Below are 24,667 nucleotides of genomic sequence, written 5' to 3'. Positions count from 1 at the left end.
TTGCCAGACCCAGATACTTAGGATCCTTGACAGCTGGCCACCTTGAGGATTCATGCACCTGATCCTTGAAGCCTTGAAGAACAAATGCTGTGGTGCTATATCTAAAGGCCACTCAATGATCTATGTAACCCTTTCACTGTCCCTTCTTCGGAGCACCTTCCCGATACTTTCAGGTTGAAGCTGCCCAGTTAGAACTGTATTTACTCACAATAAATATAGTCTGTTATATACATTTCTGATGTTTCTCTGCACATTTAGATTTTTAAAAGAAGTCAGACAAAATTGAGGAAAACAAGCAAGTCAATGACAAAATCATAATTTGGTCTTAATTCTGGATCAATTACTGAGAATGTTCTGATTTGGCTTCCTGGGTTATTTGATGAAGAGGTTGTGGGTCAGAGTTCTATTGTGATATGTGGTCTGGACATTGCCTATTTGTATATTCAATCTGTCACTGTTTATATATTCAGGATTAAAGTTATTTATTAATCTTTGTTGATTGAGAATCTACTATGGGTCAGGATTATATAAGGCATTGATTCTACAATGATGGACATTAAAAAAAATTAAAGACGTCACTTTTGTTGTCAGAGATCATACAGTCTAGGGAGGGACATGTATAATAAATAAATAGATAAATGATAAAAAAAATTACAAATTGTGATAAGTGCTATGAAGGGAATAACTAGGATGCAGAGATGGAGAATAATGGAGGAACTACTTAGAGTTGGTCAGTAGAGACCTTGCTGAAAGTCAGGATTTAAGCTGAGCTCGGAGAATAAAGAATGTCGGAAGAATAATTTTCTGGGTAGAAGAAAATGCATGTGCAAAGGCCCTGAAGCACAGAGCTCATACAACTCTTCATCAAAACGCCAGCCTAGGAGAGTGATTGTCAACTCAAATCCTATTGTTCTATGTTAGCTGAGCTGTTCTCTGGCAAAGGGTTGAGACAACCTAAAAAATAGTGTACTTTTTCCTTTGCACAAAAATATAGGCCTGGTTGCTATGAGTTAGAATTTGCTTGATAGTAAAGGGTTTAGGTACGTTTTTGGTAACCAAGCTCTAGGCATATGAAACTACATTATTCCAGAGGCAGCAAATTTCTATTAGATCCACCAACACACTGTAGAGACAAGCAGTGGCCAGGCTGAGGAAGGTAAGATTGTAGTGCGTTACAGGGAGTTTTCATGACTGGAGGACAGTGAATGAGGGGTGAACAGATTGCATCAGACAAGATTGGAGGTGGAGCAGCTGATGAATTGGCTTGTGCAACAGTTAAAGGCAAAGATGAAAGAAGCAGTGATTAATATGGTAGTCCTGGTCGAGTGGACTGGACAGAGATGAGATGTTTAGTTGTGAAATTTTAGATGCACAGAATGTGGTGGAGGACAGAGTTAGAGAAATTAAGGCTGAATACCAAGTTTAGAGTCAGCAACTAGCTTGAGGGTAGTGTCGTTTAATGTGGGAACAAATAGCTTTAAGGAATAAGAAAGTGGCTCAGTTGGCAGTTTAGCTAAAATATGTGTGTGTGTGTGTATATATATAAGCTTCTGGGTTTTTTTATATAAGCTTCTGCTGCTAAAATATTTGAAAACCTATGCATTCTGTTGGATTAACTGTAGGCGTGACTAGGTGCCATAAGGATGACCCAGTAAATTTTAGAATGGCTGTTCTATTTATTTTGGCACTTTCATTTTTTTTTGTCAATATCTGGGTTGTTATTAACATTGTCATCATTATTTCTGTCACTGCTCCTGAATCCACAAAGCACTGCAAAGAGACAGAGAATGTGAACGGCACAGTGAAGACTGAGTTCTTCCTCCTGGGATTTAGTGACCACCCAGAACTTCATAGGCTTCTTTTTGCTGTGTTCTTTTCCATCTACTCGGTGATGCTCATGGGAAACCTTGGGATGATTTTATTAATCACAAGCAGTTCCCACCTGCACACCCCTATGTACTTTTTCCTCTGCATATTGTCCCTCATAGATGCATGCTACTCTTCTGTCATTGCTCCCAAATTACTGGTGGACTTGGTTTCTGATTAGAAGACAATTTCTTACAATGGGTGTGCTGCACAGCTCTATTTTTTCATTTCTTTGGTTGATACAGAATCTTACCTCTTGGCTGCCATGGCTTATGACTGGTACATAGCAATCTACAACCCACTGCTTTATACTGTTATTACGTCCAAGAGAATTTGTTGCCAGCTTGCAATGGGAGCATTTTTGGGGGGCACCATGAGCTCCATTATCCACACCACTAACACCTTCCATCTCACTTTCTGCTCCAGATAAATTAACCGTGTCTTTTGTGATGTCTCCCCTCTATTTTCACTTTCCTGCACAGACACCTACATTCATGACATAGTTCTGGTGGTGTTTGCTAGTTTGTCTGAAGTTGTCTGTCTTCTGACAGTTCTTCTCTCATATGTCTTCATCATAGCAGCTCTCCTCAAGATAAGTTCTGCTGAGGGAAGAAAGAAAGGTTTCCTCACTTGTGCTTCCCACCTGATCATTGTCACTATCTACCATGGTACCTTGATCATCATTTATTTGCGCCCTGGTACAGGTCATTCACTGGATATCAACAAAGTGACCTCTGTGTTCTATACATTGATTGTACCTATGTTGAATCCCCTGATTTACAGTCTAAGGAACAAAGATGTCAAAAATGCCTTTAGAAAACTTATCAGTCGAAAATTGCTTTCTTAGGAAAGGATGAAATAAGACTTGAAAACCTTTCAGCAATATATGTTTCTTGGCCTATGGTTGGAATGCTGGAGATGAAAGTTTAATATGGATGTTCTCCAAAGTTGCAGGTAATAAATACTCGGCCATAGCATGTGGCCAGGACTTAACATCAGAACTGGCCCTCTCACATGACTTATATTGTGTCTATCTCTACCATTTTAAAGTTGACATTTGTAATATTTATTTCCGGATAAGATTTACCCTTCATTTTATTTCCTATATTCCAAGCTTTCTTTCCATCCTAATCTCACACCATGATTATTCCCCATATGGGATAAACCAATGACATACTGTAACTCCCTCTTTTGTGAACATAAATGAATACAAATCATTGAGACTCTTTTTCAATTTATTTTTATCCCCATGTAAATAAGTGCACATGGTAGCTTAGCTGTTCAAATCCTACTCACTCTAAAAAGGTCCTGCTCTAATTTAAACCTTACATGATTTTTTTCTGAATCACCCTTCAATTACAGATAATAACTTACAATCTGAATGCCACTCAAATCTTGAGTGTGCTTGTTTTAACACTCTCATCAATTCCTATCTTACCGTGAAGCTACTTGTGACTGTGTTCTATAACTCTATTAGACTTATTCATTAATTCCTTACTCATTATTTGATCCCTTGCCTCTACCATGGTATCTTCCCCAGTGTAGTTATTGAATGAATTTTTATAAAAAAGCACTAATTAATTTTACTGTTGATTGTTTTTCATATTGAATATATGCCTCTAACCCCCCCAAAAAAAACCCAGTGCCGTATTTTCTTTCCAGTATTTTTTTTTTTTCTCTAGAGTGGCAGTATATACACAAATAACTATTAAAGAATGTTTTTCAGTATGTTGGTTTAAAAAAACAAAGTTGACTAGATTAAAATCTAATTCATAGAATATTTCATCAACAACATATTCAGTCTGGAATCTATATTGGTAAGCACCAAGCTGAACAATCTGAGAGAAGTTGGGCTCTGGTAGACAGAGGTAAGACTTGGAGCCCATTAATGGTAGAATGATAACCTGGTCTGCAACTGGGGCATGACCCATGGAGAAGGCTGTAAAATCTAAAAAAAGTGCCATAGCCAAAGGTAAGATTGAGGCATAGGAAAGAGGATGACCAAGAGAACAATACCTTCTGACAATGGCAATGTATGTTGTGTTCTAAATCTAGAAAAAAAAAAATCTAGACCACAGTTTTATTCACTGAGGTGGGATCTATTTTCACAAGAAGGGGTTTGTCCATGTAGATTACTGGTGGGACAGGGCCCTGGACACTGTATGCTTTCAACAATGAAGAGTTTTGTGCATTGTGGTTCAAGGCTGTTGAGAATCAAGTGCTTCTTTCTAAATACTGAGCAGGGAAAGCTGTCTGAAAGGCGTGGGAGAATCATAATTAGTAGCTAGTGATCCAGTTGCTGCTATGTGTGCCCATTTGGCCATGGCCCTGGAGATAGGGTCATAAAGGATAACATAAAATCAAGTACTCTGACATTAATTATCCAAACTCGCTTCTTGGGTATAAGAAGTGTGGGCCTTAGATCAGTAGTATGGTTCCAGGTAGCTGGCCATGGCACATGGGAATGTTGTGACCAAAATTGGTAGCCATGAAGAAACCTCTACTAAGCAATAACAAGGAGTAAAGGCAGGTTTGAAGAACATGCCTTAAGGTGGCTGGGGAGAAAGCTACACACATGGGAATTTTGAGGTTAGGATCTACAACTGGGGTCTCCCAGACAGGGTGAGCAGGTTCTAAAGAGGGTAGAAAGATGGGGCTTGGAGACTCACTGCTTGAGATAATGCAATGAATAGCATCCCCCACCCCCAGTGTTCAGTCATATCAAGTTTCAGCCCCTGGCTAGGGAGCTAGTTATTAAGGGCTTATCACCTTAGGAATTTTCTTGATCAAACTCAGGTAGTTGTGTGAACTCTCTTTAAAAATAAATATTTGTTTCTGAATTTTCAAACCTTTTAATAATGTCAGGCACAATTATGACAGTGATATACCCAGTGATATATATTGTTTTTAATCCCTGCTAAGCAGGTGAAGAAACTGAGGCCTATCAAGGTTAAGTAACCTGAAAAAGGTCATACAGCTAACAAGTAAATGGTAGTTTATGAACTGCCAGGTGTGTCTTACTTCAAAGTTCAAGTCCTTATCTTATACTCTAGTCTTGATAATTTTCTTAAAACAAAAATAATCAAAGTTTTAAAAATTCTGGTTTTCTACCCATGTGTAAATCAGTGCCTTCAATGAAAAGGATAAATAATAATAAAGGATATTTTTTCCTTATACATATTGCTGAAAGGTGGTGGTGAAAACCAATTTTCGGTAACATGAGTAGGCCTAATTTCATAGATGAGGATATCGTTAACTAATACATTATTCTAATAGAAAACATTGAGTTTGGAAAGGATTGGACAGTAATTGTGATGTCCTGCTAAATAATATAAATTATTCTATGAGCACCAATTAAAGTATTTGAGATTATAGAGGAAAACACATATTTAAGAGATTATCAAATAACTTTATTTGTTTTCAAAACCTGTCTAATAAGCAACGTGAAACAAATAGCACGTGGAATATCATTATTTATATTATTTCATCTCGGTAATTTTTAAAGTAAAAAACACTCAGCTCATTTTATACACTAAAGGAATGTATAAAATTAGGCAAGATCTAAATGAAAGACCTCTTGTAAATTACTGCTCTGTAGTCTCAGATCCAGGAGAGAATGCCTTCATGTTTCCTTCTTAACAACAACCTAAAATAAAATGTGTACACCTGGGCACCTGAAATTGTGTCATGTTTTTCATAACTGGATTAATTGTTAATTGCTTACAATGAGAACAGCATATGCAATTAACTCAATTAAGTCACTGGAAAAGATGACAGGATTATTCCAAAACAATTCATAATTGTATAATTAAGAAGTTCTGTCTCTGAAGTAAATGATTAACAAATTACAAGAAATACTTTATTTGGAATAAATTGGTTTTAATGAATTTGTAAATATGTCAATTATACGGGCTCACATATCTACACATGGTTACATACACACACACACACACACGTGTGCATGCTCATAAATAATGTCCGTACATAAACTGCTATTATAAAACAAGTTTTTGTTTTTTTTTTTCTCATTCTTAATGCAATACATATGTATTATGGATTTTTTCAAAAGAACACTGATATATAAAAAAATAAATTGTTTTACACGATATCTTCCAGTCACTTAGAGATGACCACTGAAATGTGATGGCTCACTTCTGTGTGGCCTTTCTAGCCATAGTCTTGTAACTTTCACCTAAGTGATTGGGAAGGACTATGCAGATATGCTAATTGTGGCCCACCAAAGGGATTGGTCAGTTTAGTTATCCAGGTCTGCTTGAAATAAGCCACCCCAGATGCCGGAAAGAAAGAATACCACCACCATCAAGGAAGAACAGCTAGAAGCCAGCATGTCCTTTGGACCCAGTATCCCTGGGCTGAGAAGCTCTTGGGAGAAGGAGGCTCAGAGAGACAGTGATCTGTAACCTTGAAGGTGCTGAGAAGCAGTGGCAGGTGAGACCCGGCAGAGACCTGGCGGCAGGAAATGGTGAGGTGGGCTTCCTGGCCCACCAAGAGAAAAAGCTCAGTGCCTTTGTGCAGAGCCCTAGGGCAAGGGAGAGGCACGCCTGTGAGCACAGCTGGGAAGAGGCTGTTCTGACGGAAGAACTGTACCCTTGAGTGTTCCTGAGATTGAATTGTCACCTGTACTCCCCTAATAAACCCCATAAGTGTGAGTATTGTCTATGAGTTCTGTGTGGCCTTGCAGTGAATTATTGAACCCAGCAGAGAAGTAGACAGTGCTGTGGGAGGGATTGTGGGTGTCAGATTTGGTAAAGATGACAAGAGAGGAGACATGTCAGACCTCCATCTCATAGGAATCAGCCTTGGGCTGTTGATCTTGATTCTCCTTCCCTCTTATGAAGTGAGAAGAGGTCAGACTAAGTCTCCACACTGTTTTTAAAACTACTATTAAAATCTCGACAGCAGTGGGTGGGTATCAAATTTTTGCTCAAAATAGGGTTTCAGTTTATTTCACAGATATGCATAAAGACAATTTAATTATTATAAATGGAATACTAATATAAATATGGTCTTAACCTTTATTTATTTATTTATTTGTATTTTCCCCACTGCACATATTTTCACATTAATAACTCTTCCTTTGCAACTTAAAATGTATAACTGTGTATTTCTGCTGTTTATATTTTAATGCCATGTATAATGCCATGGACACATCAGGGGAGACAGAGTACCTTTTGCAGTGTCCTTTAGAGAAGGTCCAGGCCCTTCACACTTAACTTGCATTCTTGATGTTCACATACAGTTGTCAATAGTACCACATCACCACATCTAATCCCCAGAGTGAGAGCAAGAAAAAACCTGCAGGTTGATTCTCAGGCTGGAAGGTGCAATATAAACCATGAACCACTGATCCTGAGGACATCTGCTGATACTATTGCTGCAGGTTAAGGAAGAATGGAGGGGTCCCCTGGGGACACAAACAGTGAAGCTCTCAACTACTAACTGAAAGGTTGGCAGTTTGAACCAACCCAGAAGTGCCTTGGAAGACAGTCCTGGCCGTTGGCTTCTGAAATGTCATGGCTTTGAAAATTCATGCAACGGTTCTACTCTGCATACATGGGGTCACCATGAGTCAGAATCAATTCGAAGACAACTAGCAATAGTAACAGCAACAGCAATGAGGAATGAAGGGCCTGAGATGGTTTTTATGTCAAATGAGCCCTGTCCCTGATTTCTTATTTTAGACAAGGCCAAATGATAAGAGGTGCAGACATATTTCATGTAAAGTGAATGTGCTAAAACAAAATTAAAGGATAGATGTTCTACTTGTATATAAAAGGACACAATTTGTCTCAGTTTTGCCAGGGAAGCACTGATGTATTTATTCAATAAGTATTTTTTATGGACATTTTGGAGCCTGGTATTGAGAATAAAAAAAAAGAATAGCTTATGCAAAAATAATGGTGAACAAGACAGAAGGATCTTGCCTTTGTGAAACCTTAAATCTATTGCAGCAGATTTACCCATATGGATTATCTACATCTACGTGTTATGATGCAACATTTCCAGGGGCCAAGCTAATAGATAGGAAGGTTACAAATAAGACTACTTTTGATTCATGAAAACTTCCTTCTGGCTGAGCAACTGTATTTATTAACCCAAATCCACTGCCATCAAGTTGATTCTGACTGATGGCGACTCCATACAGTTTCCAAGGCTATAAATCTCTATGGAAGCCAACTGCCACGTCTTTCTCCTGCATAACCACTGGTGGTTTCGAATGACTGACCTTTCAATTATCAGTCGATTGCTTTAACCACTGTGTTACCAGGGCTCCTTATATTTATTAGACTCGTTTTTTAAAAAATTGACTCCTAATAAGGGTATGTTGAATTGGTGTTAGAGGCTATGCTGCTATAACCCATGATATCTCATTCAGACATACTCATGGGCACAGAATAGAGGAGCTCCTTCTGCATAATAGCAAAGTTAAACCATTACTACTGTTTCTTACTCTGGAGAGAAGAATAAGACCAATAGTAAAAGCTCCTTACACACAGTTGGAGCTCTGGTGATGCAATGGTTAAAGCCATCGACTGCTAGCCCCAAGGTCTGCCGTCCAAAACCACCAGCTGATCCACAAGAAAAAAATGTACCAGTCAGTTTCTGCAGAGATTTACAGCCTTGGAAACCCTGTGGGGTAGCTATGAGTTGGAATCAACTTAATCATGGTTTTTTTTTTTGTTTTTTAATACTCAGCTTAGGCGCAAAATCACTAACAAAAAAAAAAAAAAAAAAAAAACCTACAAGAGTGTATTGGTTAAACTGCAGGCCCTTATGTCAAAGTCCTTCAACTTTAGCTCTGAGAATCTTTACATAAATACTTCTGGGTTGAAAACGCAGTTTCACCCAGAACATAATTTAATGCTTATTGTTTTTTTCAGGGCATCTTTCACATCCTTATTCCTCAGGCTATAGATCAGTGGGTTTAACATAGGGATCACGACTGTGTAGAAGACAGAGGCTATTTTGTCAGTGTCCATTGAGTAACTTGAACTTGGTCGGAAATACATGAACAGGAGTGTACCACGGAATACAGCCATAGCAGTTAAGTGGGAGGCACATGTGGAAAAGGCTTTGCGTCTCCCCTCAGTTGAGTTCATTCTAAAGACGGTAGTTATGATAGAGCTATAGGAGAGAAGAACGGTTACGATGCTGCACCCTACAACACAACCAATAAAAGCGAACATCACTATCTCATTGATGGATGTATCTGAGCAGGAGAGGGCTAGCAAAGGTGGGATGTCACAGAAAAAGTGATTGATAACACTGGACTTGCAGAAGGACAATCGAAATGTGAAGCAAGTGTGGATTGCTGAATCCACCAACCCCACAATGTAAACACCAGCCACTAGTTGGGTATAGACCCTCCTGGACATGGCAGTTGTATAAAGAAGTGGATTACAAACGCCTACATAACAGTCATAGGCCATGGCAGCCAAAATGAGACATTCCACATCAGCAAAGGTCCCAAAAAAATACATCTGAGTGGCACATAAGTTATATGAAATCCTCTTTTGCTCAGATAAGAAATCAGCCAGCATCTTGGGAGAGACAGTGGAGGAGTAGCAGACATCACAGAAAGACAGATTGCTCAGGAAGTAATACATGGGTGTGTGAAGTCTGGAGTCTATCTTGATCAGTAGGATCATCCCTAGATTTGCAATCATGGCTATGCCATAAACCAGAAGAAAGAGTACAAAGAGCCCCTGTTGCACACCCTTTCTGTCAAAAAACCCTAAGAATATGAAGTCAGTAAAGAAAGTGTGGTTCTCAGCAGCCATCACTTAGATTAATGAAACCCCTGAAAGAAGGAAATGGAAGTGAAAGGTTAGCATCATCTTACTGTCTTCACAGTTTAACCTCGGGTCCTTTCTCAGTTTTGGTAATTAAAAATAAGTAAAGAAAGAATACTAGGATTGCTCGAAGTGAATTGACCCAACTGGAAATATACCCATTGATATACAAATCTACTAAATAATAATGGCAATACTGCCTTTTACATTTTTGTACCTCTGTACAGAATTTGCAAGGTCCTTGCGTGGCATAAAGGGGTAAGTACTGTACTATTAACTTAGGGTTGGAACCTTGGGAGAAAGGCCTGGCAATCTGCTTCCATAAAGTTTACAGCCAAGAAAACCCTATGCAACACAGTTCTACTCTATAACACTTGGAGTCACTATGAGTCAGACTGACTGAACAACGGCTTGGTTTGGTTTTATACAGAGTTTGCAGGACACTTTCATTCTAATTAAATCATGTTATTTCCACACACCTATGTAGTATTCATGATATTCTTACTATTTTTATTGTGTGGATTAAGAAATTGATAATTTGAGAATTTAGGGTCATGATTCTTACAATTAATTGGTCCAGCTAATCCACATCATCTGATAAGAAGCTCTTTTTTTCCCCAATTTTGTAGTTGGACTCAGTAATAGGGAAGCATATTTAAGTGAGCAGTTCAGGTATTTAATATAGTCCTTTATTTTTTCACTCAGATCATCACAGATTGTACAGCAGATAGAGCTGTAGCAGGTTTTGGATAAAACATTCCCCTTTTTATCCCATTAACCCCTCAGGTCCTATCCAGACTCAACAAACAAAACTGCATCCCATTGTCCATGCGATAGACATAGTCTGTGAATCAGGACCTGCCAGAGTAGAACAGGTAGTGGTTTCTAGAAAAGGGGGTTGAAAGATCTTCATGAGCAATAAGAGAAAAACAAAAAAAAAAACTCTTTGCTGTCAAGTTGATTTCAATTCATAGCAACCCTGTAGGACAGAGTAGAACTGCCCCATAGAGTTTCCAAAGAGAGGCTGGTGGATTCAAACTGCCGACCTTTTGGTTAGCAGCCATAGCTTTTAACCATTGCACTACTGGGGTCCCCATGAGCAATAGGCTGAAGTGAATAGACAGACAAAGATATGCCAGGGCTAACCATGCTCCCTTCAGCAAATTTCTGTTGCTCAAGGGACATATGAAGAGCATTTTGAAACTAATAGTAATGGTGCTGTTAACACAAGTGGCAGAGAAGCCTGAAAGGGAGTATGGTTTCCAGTGTAGTCCCTCTAAAGTAACCTACAAGAACTAATGGTCTCTATTCACAAACAGATTATATGTGTAAGACCTGTGATAGTAATATATGTTCGATCAACTCTCATAACCTCAAAGTCATGTCTGATTTGTGTTCTTCTTCTCAATTTCCAGAACTTATAATATTGTGTTGTTCTTTCTCTTCAATACCTTTGAAATCCGCTTGCCCTTGGTTAAGAAGATGTTGTGGAACTTGGGAGGACAACTGAATTTTGGGTCCTACTGTTATGTTTTACTGAAATCAATTTTATCATATATCATATCATACATGTACCTCCTGCTCTGTGGGGATTAAAAAAAAAATGGATTGAAGGTAGATTAAAAAAAGGAGGGATTGTGGAAGGGATGATATCTGAATAATGACCTAGTGATCAAAGTACAGGGCTCTAACAAGAGACAGAAAGGGCCACATGAATCAGAGATTACATTAGCCTGAGACCAGAAGTACTAGATGGTGCCCGGGTACAAATGATGTCTGCCCTGACAGGGAACACAACAGAGTATCCCTGATGGAACAGGAGAGCAGTGGGATGCAGACCTCAAATTCTCATAAAAAAACAGACTTAATAGTCTGACTGAGACTAGAGGGACCCCAGAGGTCATGGTCACCAGATCTTCTGTTGGTCCAAGACAGGAACCATGCCCAAAACCAACTCTTCAGACAGGGACTGGACTGGACTATGGGATAGAAAATGATGCTGATGAGGAGTGAGCTTCTTAGTTCAAGTGGACACATGAGACTATGTGGGCAGCTCCTGTCTGGAGGGGAAATGAGAAGGCAGAGGGGGACAGAAGCTGGCTGAATGGACACGGGGAATACAGGGTGGAGAGGAGTTTGCTGTCTCGTTAGGGGAAGAACAACTAGAAGTACATAGCAAGGTGGTACCAATTTTTGTATGAGAGACTGACTTGGTTTGTAAACTTTCACTTAAAGCACAATAAAAAACAAAACAAACAAACAAAAACAAAGTGTAGGTCTCCAAAACCTTGACATGAACTCATTTAAATATCTGTCCCTGTAGACACATCTTTAGAAACGTTTTCCTTCCCAGGGAAGGAACATTTTTAAAATGCAGAAAATTTAATTAAGAGATTGAAAATAATAGTAATAATAAAAACAATTCTGACCACCACTCCAATTACTTCTTGCATTTTGTCGTATGCTCTGTTATCTAGGGATGTTAATATATTTAATTAAAATAAAAGTTTATGCGAAGAGCCATAACCTCCCCTGGTTTTATAAACATAATTTTAGTGGCAAGAGAAAAAAGAAATATAAAAAGTTAATTAAAAAACAAATTAACAACAACAACAGTAAATACTAGTACCTGATCTAGAGCTAGTGACTTATTTCTTAGATGCAGCTGTCTCTGTGTGGACCTTCAGTGTTGTCTTTTGATGACCGAGACTATATAACTACCTTTGTGTCTGGTCCCTGGGTGTTCAAAAGTTTGTCTCACAGGAATACGTGACTGATATAATTACATGATTTATCACCTGTTATTTCATACAGGTTGGGTGGTTAAAAATAAATCCAACTTATTCCCTATTATTGTTTGTTTTCATTCTACTTTGACATCCACTCTTATACTTGATAAAATAATACTTAAACGATCTCTAGTCAACCATCATTCATTATTTCTTGCTCACCACTCCCTATATAAGCATTATGTTTTAATTTCATGATATACACTACAAACTTGCACATACCCAAACACTGCACACACACATACCCCAACACTATCCCTTTAAAATAAAACGCACAAAATAATTGCTTAAAGACGGAAAAACTAACCCAAATCTCACCACCTGGGGATAACCATGTTTTGTTGTAGGATCTACCAGATTAAATAAATAAATAAATAAACAAAAATGACTTCAGAATGAACCCACTTTGTGTGTAAATAAGTATTATGAATAATAGTGCATTCCTTTTTATTTATATACATTGATTTATATAATCTATCGGAACTAGTTTTTTTTTTTTTTTTATCCTGTGGCAATGATCATTTGGTATCTTAACAATCTTCATTAAAAAAATGTTTGAATGGAATTCAAAACACCAAATTAAAGCACCACATACATACAAGATAAAAAGATTTGAGTAGAATTTAAAGCTGTAACTAAACAGCTTCCCTGGTGTCATGAGTACTATACCCTTAACATACTATGTAAGTAACTGTCTACTTATAAACGTCAGAGAACAGTTGTCTGGCAGTGAAGTACAGCTGTAATGAGATAAGTTCAGTGCAGGATACTGGCCCCAAAGTGAACCAGAGTCATTCAGCCTCCCTGGTGCTGGAAATAAGATTAGCAGAGCTTGTCAGTTTATAAGAACATTACTGTTCGTATCCAGGTAGCAAATTTTTAGGAACATAAAGGATCATTATTTACTGAAATAGTCTATGAAAGTTGTGCAAATGACTAATTTTACAAACATAATGTGAAAACTTACTGTGTGCAAGAAATTGCTAGAGATGTAAAAGATAATAATGATATTCTGTTGTTTACAATCTCATAATGAATATACTATGTAATACCAACTAAGGTATAATAAGCATATAAAAATTCTCAAGTAATAAATTGTACAGCAAATGGATTTTCAGAAATGTCGCTGAAGTGAGAACACAGATCAAAAAACACAAAATTATCAGCTTTTTGGAGACTGTCCATGGACCCCATAAAAAAATGATATCCAATATAGTAGATTTGTTTTGTATGTTTTTGAACTATTTAGAAGTGAAATCATACAGTGTCTGCACTTTTATTTCTGGTTTATTTCGTTCATCAATATGATTCTGAGATTTCTCCATGTTGTGATTGGCAGTAGTTCATTCATTCTCACTTCTGAGTAATATTTTAACGTACAAACATGTTGTTGTTCTTGTTGTTAGGTGCCGTCGAGTCGGTTCCGACTCATAGAGACCCTATGCACAACAGAACAAAACACTGCCCGGCCCTGCGTCATCGTTGTTCTGCTTGAGCTCATTGTTGCAGCCACTGTCAATCGACCTTGTTGAGGGTCTTCCTCTTTTCCGCTGACCCTGTACTCTGCCAAGCATTATGTCCTTCTCCAGGGACTCATCTCTCTTGACAACATCTCCAAAGTATGTAAGACGCAGTCTCGCCATCCTTGCCTCTAAGGAGCATTCTGGCTACACTTCTTCCAAGACAGGTTTGTTTGTTCTTTTGGCAGTCCATGGTATATTCAATATTCTTCGTCAGCACCACAATTCAAAGACATCAACTCTTCTTCCGTCTTCCTTATTCATTGTCCAGCTTTCACATGCATATGATGTGATTGAAAATACCATGGCTTGGGCCAGGCACACCTTAGTCTTCAGGGTGACATCTTTGCTCTTCAGCACTTTGAAGAGGCCCTTTGCAACAGATTTACCCAATGCAATGTGTCTTTTGATTTCTTGATTGCTGCTTCCATGGCTGTTGATTGCGGATCCAAGTAAAATGAAATCCTTGACAACTTCAGTCTTTCCTCCATTTATCATGATGTTTTTCATTGGTGCAGTTGTGAGGATTTTTGTTTTCTTTATGTTGAGGTGTAATCCATACTGAAGGCTGTGGTCTTTGATCTTCGTTAGTAAGTGCTTCAAGTCCTCTTCACTTTCAGCAAGCAAGGTTGTGTCACCTGCATAACACAGGTTGTTAACGAGTCTTCCTCCAATCCTGATGCCCCATTCTTCTTCATACAGACCAGCTTCTCGTATTCTTTGTTCAGCATACAGATTAAATAGGTATGGTAAAAGAGTACAGCCCTAGTGCACACCTGTCCTGACTTTAAACCAATCAGTATCCCCTTGTTCTGTCTGAACGACTGCCTCTTGATCTATGTAAAGGTTCCTCATGAGCACAATTGAGTGTTCTGGAATTCCCATTCTTCCCAGTGTTATCCATAGTTTGTTGTGATCCACACAGTTGAATGCCTTTGCATAGTCAATAAAACACAGGTAAACATCCTTGTGGTATTCTCTGCTTTCAGCCAGGATCCATGTGACATCAGCAATGGTATCCCTGGTTCCACATCCTCTCCTGAAATTGGCCTGAATTTCTGGCAGTTCCCTGTCGACATACTGCTGCAGCCGTTTTTGAATGATCTCCAGCAAAATTTTGCTTGCGTGTGATGTTCATGATATTGTTCTATAATTTCCACATTCGGTTGGATCACCTTTCTTGGGAAAAGGCATAAATATGGATCTCTTCCAGTCAGTTGGCCAGGAAGCTGTCTTCCATATTTCTTGGCATGGACTAGTGAGCACCTCCAGTGCTGCATCTGTTTGTTGAAACATCTCAATTGATATTCCATCAATTCCTGGAGCCTTGTTTTTTGCCAACGCCTTCAGATCAGCTTGGACTTCTTCCTTCAGTACCATCGGTTCCTGGTCATATACCACCCCTTGAAATGGTTGAATATCGACTAGTTCTTTTTGGTATAATGACTCTGTGTATTCCTTCCATCTTCTTTTGATGTTTCCTGCATCGTTTAATATTTTCCTCATAGAATCCTTCACTATTGCAACTCTAGCCTTGAATTTTTTCTTCAGTTCTTTCAGCTTGAGAAACACCGAGCGTGTTTTTCCCTTTTGGTTTTCCATCTCCAGCTCTTTGCACATGTCATTAGAATACCTTACTTTGTCTTCTCGAGAGTTCCTTTGAAATCTTCTATTCGGCTCTCTTACTTCACCAATTCTTCCTTTTGCTTTAGCTGCTCGATGCTCAAGAGCAAGTTTCAGAGTCTCCTCTGACATCCACCTTGGTCTTTTCTTTCTTTCCTGTCTTTTCAGTGACCTCTTGCTTTCTTCATGGATGGTGTCCTTGATATCATTTCGCAACTCATCTGGTCTTTGGTCACTAGTGTTCAATGCATCAAATCTATTCTTGAGATGGTCTCTAAATTCATGTGGGATATACTCAAGGTCATACTTTGGCTCTCGTGGACTTGCTCTGATTTTCTTCAGTTTCAGCTTGAACTTGCATATGAACAATTGATGGTGTGTTTCACAGTCAGCCCCTGGCCTTGTTCTGACTGATGATATTGAGCTTTTCTATCGTCTCTTTCCACAGATGTAGTCAATCTGATTTCTGTGTGTTCCACCTGACAAAGTCCAAGTGTATAGTCACCGTTTATGTTGGTGAAAGAAGGTATTTGCAACGAAGAAGTCGTTGGTCTTGCAAAATTCTATCATTCGATCTCTGGCATTGTTTCTATCACCAAGGCCATGTTTACCAACTACTGATCCTTCTTCTTTGTTTTCAACTTTTGCATTCCAATCACCAGTAATTATCATTGCATCTTGATTTCAAGTTTGATCAATTTCAGACTGCAACAGCTGATAAAAATCTTCTATTTCTTCATCTTTGGCCCTAGTGGTTGGTGCGTAAATTTGAATAATAGTCATATTAACTGGTCTTCCTTGTAGGCGTATGGTACTATCCTATCACTGACAGCATTGTACTTCAGGAGGGATCTTGAAATGTTCTTTTTAATGATGAATGCAACACCATTCCTCTTCAAGTTGTCATTCCCAGCATAGTAGGCTATATGATTGTCTGATTCAAAATGGCCCATACCAGTCTATTTCAGCTCACTAATGTCTAGGATATTGATGTTTATGCATTCCATTTCATTTTTGATGATTTCCAATTTTCCTAGATCCATACTTCGTACATTCCAGGTTCTGATTATTAATCGATGTTTGCAGCTGTTTCTTCTCATTTTGAGTTGTCCCACATCAGCAAATGAAGGTCCCAAAAGCTTTACTCCATCCATGTCATTAAGGTCAACTCTTCTTTGAGGAGGCAGCTCTTCCCCAGTCATCTTTTGAGTGCCTTCCAACCTGGGGGGCTCATCTTCCAGCACCATATCAGATGATGTTCCATTGCTATTCATAAGGTTTTCACTGGCTAATGCTTTTCAGAAGTAGACTGCCAGGTCCTTCTTCCTAGTCTGTCTTAGTCTGGAAGTTCAGCTGAAACCTGTCTTCCATGGGTGACCCTGCTGGTATCTGAATACCAGTGGCATAGATTTCAGCATCACAGCAAGCCCTCCACAGTACAACAAACTGACAGACACGTAGGGGAATGTACAAACATACCATATGTTATTTTTCTAATCCAGTTCAGAGGTAAGCAACCTCTGACCTATAAGGTTTAGTTGATCCCCTCATTCATTTATGTATCATTGCCTATGGATGATTTTATCAATACAACGGCAAATGTGAATGGCTATAACACCAAGTTTATGGTCTCCAAAACCTAACAAAAACTACCTGGCCAACTGACTGGAAAAGAACCATATTTATGCCCTGTCATGGATTGAATTGTGTGCCCCTAAAATATGTGTCAACTTGGTTAGGCCATGAGTCCCAGTATTGTGTGGTTGTCTTCCATTTCATGATTTTTAAATCATAATCACTGCCTGTGGTTGAAGAGGATTAGGGCAGAATGTAATACCCATACTCAGGTCACATCCCTGATCCAATACAAAGGGAGTTTTCCTGGGGTGTGGCCTGCACCACCTTTTATCTTACAAGAGATAAAAGGAAAGGAAAGCAAGCAGAGAATTGCTTTCACCAAGACAGCAGTGACGGGAGCAGAGCACACTCTTTGAATTTTGGTCCCTGTTCAGAGAAGCTCCTAGTCCAGGCGAAGGTTGGTGCAACGACCTTCCTCCAGAGCTGGCAGAGAAAGAAAGACTTCCTCTGGAGCTAACACCCTGAATTTGGACTTCTCGCCTACTACCCAGTGCTGTCAACTCAATTCCGACTCATAGAGACCCTATAGGACAGAGTAGAACTGCCCCATAGAGTTTCCAAGGAGCACCTGGTGGATTCAACAGATGTTGTGAAAATAAATTTCTCTTTGTTAAAGTCACCCACTTGTGGTATTTCTGTTATATCAGCACTAGATGACCAAAACACGCCTATTCCCAAGAAAGGCGATCCCACCAAATACAGAAATTTTGAACAGTATTGTTAATATCACACACAAGTAAAATTTTGCTGAAGATCATTCAAAAGTGGCTGTAGCAGTATACCAACAAAGAACTGCCAGGAATTCAATCCAGATTCAGAGGATGAAGTAGAATAAGGGAGATCACTGCTGATGTCAGATGGACCTCAGTTGAAAGCAGAGAATACCAGAATGATGCTTACCTGTGTTTTATTGACTATGCAAATGCATTTGACTGTGTGGATCATAATAAATTATAGATAACATTGTGAAGAATGGGAATTCCAGAACACTTAATTGTGCTCATGAGGAACCTGTACACAGATCAAGAGGCAGTCATTCAAACAGAGCAAAAGGATACTGCATGGTTTGAAGTCAGGAAAGGTGTGCATCAGGGTTGTAACTTTTCACCATACCTATTAAATCTGTATGCTGAGCAAATAATCTGAGAAACTGGACTATATGAAGAAGAACGGGCATCAGAGTTGGAGGACTCATTAATAACCTTTGATATGGATGACACAACCTTGCTTGCTTAAAGTGAAGAGGACTTGAGGCACTTACTGATGAAGATCAAAGATCACAGCCCTCAGTAGGGATTACACCTCAAAATAAAGAAAACAAAAATCCTCACAAATGGACCAATAAACAATATCAGGATAAATGGAGAAAAGTTTGAAGTTGTCAAGGATTTCATTTTCCTTGGTTCAATAATCAACACCCATGGAAACAACAGTGAAGAAATCAAAAAAGATGCTTTGCATTGGGCAAGTATGCTGCAAAGGACCTCTTCAAAGTTTTGAAGAGCAAAGATGTCACCTGGAAGACTAAGGTGTGCCTGACCCAAGCCATGGTGTTTTCAATCGCCTCATATGCATGCGAAAGCTGAACAATGAATGAGGAAGACTAAAGAAAAATTGACGCCTTTGAATTGTGGAGTTGGCAAAAAATATTATATATACCATGGACTGCCAAAAGAAAGAATAAACCTGTCTTGGAAGAAGTATTACCAGAACCCTTCTTAGAAGGAAGGGTGGAGATGCTACATCTCACATACTTTGGCCATGTTGTCAGAAGGAATCAGTCCCTGGAGAAAGACACCATGCTTAGCAAAGCAGAGGGTCTGTGAAAGAAAGACCCTCCTCAAGATAGATTGACACAGTGGTTACAACAATAGGGTAAGCACAATGATTTTGAGAATAGTGTAGGACAGGGCAGTGTTTTGTTAGGTTGTACATGGGGTGGCTATGAGTCAGAACCAACTCAATGGCACCTAACAACAACAAAGCCTAACATATCCTGATTCTAATACATTCACTGCCACTCTGTCAATTTCAACTCGCAGTGACCCTGTAGAGTTTCCAAGGCTGTAAAACTACAGAAGCAAACTACCATGTCTTTCTCTGGCAGAACTTTTGGTGGTTTCGAACTGCCAACCTATTGGTTAGGAGTGCTTTAACCACCGTGTCGTCTGACTTGAAGACAATGTTAATCTGTTTCTGATTGAATGTTTTGATAGAAATTTGAGTTCTTAGTTTTACGCTATTGCAAATAATGTGACTTTTAATATTTTTGTACGTGTTGTGAATGGTGGATATTCACTTATTTCTCTTGGGTATAAAGCTAGGAATATGATTTTTGAGCCTTTGGGCACGTGTATGCCCAGCTATAGTAGGTACTGCCATACAGTTTTCCAATGTGGGATGCCAATGCCCACTTCTACTATCAATGTATGAGAGGTATGATTTTTATGCATTCTCACCAATACTGGATATTGTCCATTATTTTTGTTTTTGCCATTCTGCAGCTGAGGTATTGTACTCTATTGAAATTTACTTTTTATTTATCTGAGCACAAATAAAGTTGTATAACCTTTTTTCAAAATATAAAATGCATATTAAATTGTCAATGCAGACTAGGAGGCCAGTGAAAGGAGCAATTTTTAAAGGCATTTGGCTTTCTGTAACTAACAGTATTAGCTGACTTCATTGTCACAGGCATTTCAGATCAAACAGACTAGAGGTGCAATGTAGTCCTTTTGTAGGAAAATTAAGTCATTAATCTTTTTTTTTAATGTGTTCAGTAGTGGGGATGGGATTGCACAACAGTAGAATCTTATATTGGTCCCTGGGAGGTGCTAACAGATTATGCTCAACTACCAGCCTAGAGGCTGGAGGCTTTTAACCCACCCCACAGCACCAAGGAAGAAAGGCCTGGCTATGTATTTCTATAACAATTACAGTCAAGGAAACCTTGTAGAGAAGTTCCACTCCTCAATACATGGGGTCACCATGAGTTAAAATCAACTTGGCAATATTTTTTTGTTTGTTTCAGTTTTGGTTTAGAATCCTAGATACAGAGTCAGAATTTGTCAGCTGGAACTGATTGGAGAGATAAGCTATTCTGACCTCGTGTTTAAAAAAAAAAAAAAAAACATAGGGAAGACGGGGTTTGTGAGGAAGGGCAAATTATGAAATGGTACAATGTTTAGAGTGGCACGGCATGCCTTGCTTCTAGCATGTTTCTGGGGAAGATTTACTGGGAAGGTTAAAATTTGCTGCCTCTGTCTTTAAAAGAGCACTCCCCCTTACTAAGTCCTAGACCATTATTACTGCTCTTTTCTTACAAAAGTGGTTAAACAGCCACTATCAACAAGATAATCTGTTTGCTGTGTTTTACATATAACCAAATCACTAGCCACTCTCATGTTTAGGGATTTCATCATTAAGCCTGAAGAAAGGAGTCAAGATATAGGAATTCACCTATAATATTAGCCCACTGGAGCCCTGGTGGTGCAGTGGTTAAGAGCTTAGCTGCTAACCGAGAGGTTGTTAGTTCAAATCAACCAGATACTCTTCACAAACCCTATGGAATAGTTCTATTCTGTCCTATAGGGTCACTATGAGTCGGAATCAACTCAACTACGACAGTGGGTTTTATTAACCCACTATCCTCAGGCATTGGTAGTATAGTATTTGGATAATGATATTTACCATCAGTCATTAGTGAATGCATGAGAAGGGTGTGATGTAAAGAGAGAGAGAATGGAAGATAGCAGTGAGGATTGTAGACGGTTTAGGATAGATTAAAGCCTTTGATATTATGTTTTTTCCATTTCTGTTGAATCCCAAGGAGAAATGGAGAAGGATTAGTTTAAGACATCTGACAAAGTTCCTGTGTGAAACATAATATCCCTAAAAAAGATTCCCATGAAGGAGTTTTTCAACTTGTCTTTGCATATATTCAGGGAGATGATGCCTGAAATTAATCAAATTGTTTAATCCATTCCAGATATTCATTTATTGAGCTTAGAATGAATTATTTATCAGGCTTAAAATTTACTTTTCTTCAGCTCAAAGCCATTTGATGTAATTAAAGAGGCCATTTTGCCACCAAATCACTCTTTGATGGTGTCATATATAACTGTGATATGGAAGGAAGATGGGTTAATTAGAGTCCATGAATATATAACCTGAATTAGAGAAAATCTACTGAATCTGGTAACCCCCAAAACGTTGTTTGGGCATTAATATATGTGAAGCACACTTTTATGCCATTCTGCTGTACGTAAGTACCAATTCCAAAAGGGTGTGGATTAATCGAGAAAATATTGTGGAAGAGGGATTCAAAGCAATCCCTCCCCATGCATTTTCCCACCATCTTACCTTTCACAAACATTCACAGTGTCCAAAAAAATAAATGCCATTTGGAAAAGCAGAGGAGCTCTTGGGATTTACCAGAATTCTGAAATGTTTTCATAAAATGATATTTTGCAGTGGCAGGTATATTGCCTATGACATTCCGAGGCTTTTTAGCTTCTATGCTTGTTAGGAATAATTAACAGTGGCCTTGAGACTTGCATTAAAAAATAAAAGAAACAAAAAAAACCTTGCCATCAAGTTGATTCCGACTCATAGCAACCCTATAGGACAGAGTGGAGCTGCCCTATATGGTTTCCAGGGACCAGCTGGTGGGTGGGTTAGAGCTGTCAACCTTTTGGTTAGCAGCCATAGCACTTACCATTTGTATAGTCCTTTGAATATAGGATTCTATTCATGTTTTCTGAAAAAGTCACTTGCTTTCTTTTGGCTATCAAAAAACAAGACCAGAGCCCAATGAAGTAGGCACACATCAAGAAAGTACCCAAATGCATATTCTTTAATTCCCAAGTAATTAATATGCATATCTTTATAGATGCATTACCTCTAATAACCACAACCATATTATGAACACTCTTACAAGGTGTAAACAAATATGTTCAAGGCGTATACTATTGTTTTGACTGCCATGTAAACATCACTCAAAAAATGTTATCAAGTATGTTGATATTATCGTGTATGTGTTTTCCCATTCTATGTCATGGACACAATGCAGGTGCTTGCTATAACAGGGATGGACCACTCATCATCACAGAATGCTCATAATCTCAGTTTATACACAATGATTTAATAAACCAAGTGACAGATAAAATGATACCCTGAGGAGGGGGTGGTTTATGCCCAAGACTAGGGGAATTTGTCCAGGCCTGAGATAGGCTGGGGAGAGGGAATGAAAGGAAGTTTTCCTAGAGGAAGGGAGGGGAGAGTTAAGAATTACAGCACAAGGATGGGCTTCACGAAGGTTCTTTCTTTTTGTTCTTCTATAGCTAATAATTTGAGGCTTCATTTTCTCTAAAAAGTCATAAGAATATCCACCTCATGACCACTAATTGCCAATCCTTCTGCCTCAAATGTTTTCCTCTCCCCCACTTTACGTATCCATTCATCATTTAGATCAGAAAATATATGAGCCCAGTTCAAAGAAGTTTTTCTTCTTTTCACAGTAGATTGAGACATTTTACTGTGGATTAAGAGCACATTACCTTATCATTTCATGATGTTATTATGAATTATTTGAATTATTAGTTAATTAAAGTTCATCATTTACACTGAATTATAGAGTTCATTAGTATAGAAACCACTGGATTGGCCATAAAATACAAAACCCCTAGAAGTATAGTAGATGTTGAAAAAATAACCAATAACTCCTGGAATAATTCAGTTAATGCATACAGGAAACATTGAACAAATAAAAATTTGAAACACTAATAAGGAGACCAGAAAGTTTTCTAAAATTAGAGAGTACGATATTTAAACTGAAGATACATAAGAAAGTATAACATATTTAGGAAAAAAAAAGTACTTAATAATTGGTATAGTAGGTAATTTGTATAAATACTCACTGTATTAAAGAATTTGAGACCACATTATACTATACTATATGATTTGAAGAAAACTGCAACTTCCTATGTGTTTGTTTAACTATTTAAAACCACATTTTATTTTTGAGTTTTTCCAGAGCTTCTTTCACATCTTTATTTCTTAGGCTGTATATCAGCGGGTTTAACATGGGAATAACAAGGGTATAAAACAATGAGGTCATCTTGTCTTGATCTAGAGAGTAGGCAGAACTTGGCCAGAAATACATAAAGAGCATAGTTCCCTGGAAAATAGCAACAGCCGTTAAGTGGGAGGTGCAGGTGGAGAAAGCTTTGAACCTTCCCTCAGCAGAGGGGATCTTTAAGACTGAGAGGATGATGTAACAGTAAGAGACAAGAACCCATGAAAGGGTACTCAGTTCTATGAAGCCAAAAATGGTGAATATCACTAATTCATTGACCTGCGTGTCCGAACAAGATAGCAACAGAAGAGGAGGGACATCACAGAAGAAATGGTTAATTTCACTTGACCCACAGAAACATAAGCGGAAAGTTAATGTCGTATGTATCAAAGCGTCCACCATGCTCACCAGGTAAACCCCAGCCATGAGCGCAGAACACACCCTGCTGGACATGTTGACTGTATAGAGCAAGGGGTTGCTTATGGCCTTGTACCTATCAAAGGCCATCACTGCCAGCAGGAGACACTCAGAATCTGCAAAGACACAGAAGATGAAGAACTGCAGAGCACAGCCATAGAAGGAAATTGATTTGTCTTTGGCTAAGAGGTCCACCAGCATCTTGGGCCCAACTGCTGTGGAATAGCAGAGGTCACAGAAGGAGAGGTGGCTGAGGAAAAAGTACATTGGTGTTTGAAGCTGGGAGTCCATTCTAATTAAAATGATCATTCCAAGATTTGCCACAAGAATAATGATGTAAACAACCTGAAACATGATGAATATGGTCGCTTTGATCTCAGGGTTATTAGTAATTCCCACGAGGCGGAACTCAGTCAAGGAGGAACAATTCTTTCCAGCCATTCTTCTTTGTTCTCACTATAAATGGTTATAAAAATGATCAAGACAATAACAGAACAGGGTTTAACTCTGTTAGACAGCCACAAAATATTATCAGAAGGCAGAACACTTTCTTTCTCTAAATTGCCTTCTTTATCCTAGGAAATTAGCCCAGATAAATGTCACTAACAAAGTGGCATTGTTGTTATTAAAAAAATCCAAACTGTCTTGACTAGTGAGGAGCTTTGATATGTCCCTCTTGGTATTTGACGTTTGTATCTTGTCTGAGGCGGTAGGTCTGAATAAATCTAAGGCTTATTCCCGATTTTAAACGATAAACCACCCGTTTCAGGGAGACGCAGCTGGAAGACACAGGCCTCAGGGTCGGAGGCGCGAAGAGCACTACCTAGCTGCGCCACAGAAGTGATCACAGTTTTTTGTATTCATACAGAAATATAATTGATTTATTCAGAAACTATAAATGCTACAGCATATAATAAATGAAAG

The 24,667-nt window shown here is 38.6% G+C and overlaps 2 protein-coding genes across 2 annotated transcripts; both read right to left on the bottom strand.

Moving 5' to 3' along the window:
• Window positions 1-8,729: 8,729 nt before the first annotated feature.
• Window positions 8,730-9,668, bottom strand: LOC126080479 (olfactory receptor-like protein OLF2). Its single transcript, XM_049891692.1, has one exon. The coding sequence runs from the start codon at window positions 9,666-9,668 to the stop codon at window positions 8,730-8,732; it is 939 nt and encodes a 312-aa protein (XP_049747649.1).
• Window positions 9,669-23,251: 13,583 nt separating this feature from the next.
• LOC126080788 (olfactory receptor 5W2-like) lies at window positions 23,252-24,187 on the bottom strand. The gene has a single exon (XM_049891957.1). The coding sequence runs from the start codon at window positions 24,182-24,184 to the stop codon at window positions 23,252-23,254; it is 933 nt and encodes a 310-aa protein (XP_049747914.1). The 5' UTR covers window positions 24,185-24,187.
• Window positions 24,188-24,667: the final 480 nt, after the last annotated feature.

Source organism: Elephas maximus, chromosome 7, assembly GCF_024166365.1.
Source record: "Elephas maximus indicus isolate mEleMax1 chromosome 7, mEleMax1 primary haplotype, whole genome shotgun sequence".
Taxonomy (NCBI): Eukaryota; Metazoa; Chordata; class Mammalia; order Proboscidea; family Elephantidae; genus Elephas; species Elephas maximus.
The sequence above is the reverse complement of the archived record's forward strand: the minus strand, read 5'-3'. Positions and strand labels throughout refer to the sequence as shown.

Excerpts from the sequence above, each read along its gene's own strand:
- LOC126080479 (XM_049891692.1), bottom strand. The coding sequence starts at position 9,668 with ATGGCTGCTGAGAACCACACTTTCTTTACTGACTTCATATTCTTAGGG.
- LOC126080788 (XM_049891957.1), bottom strand. The coding sequence starts at position 24,184 with ATGGCTGGAAAGAATTGTTCCTCCTTGACTGAGTTCCGCCTCGTGGGA.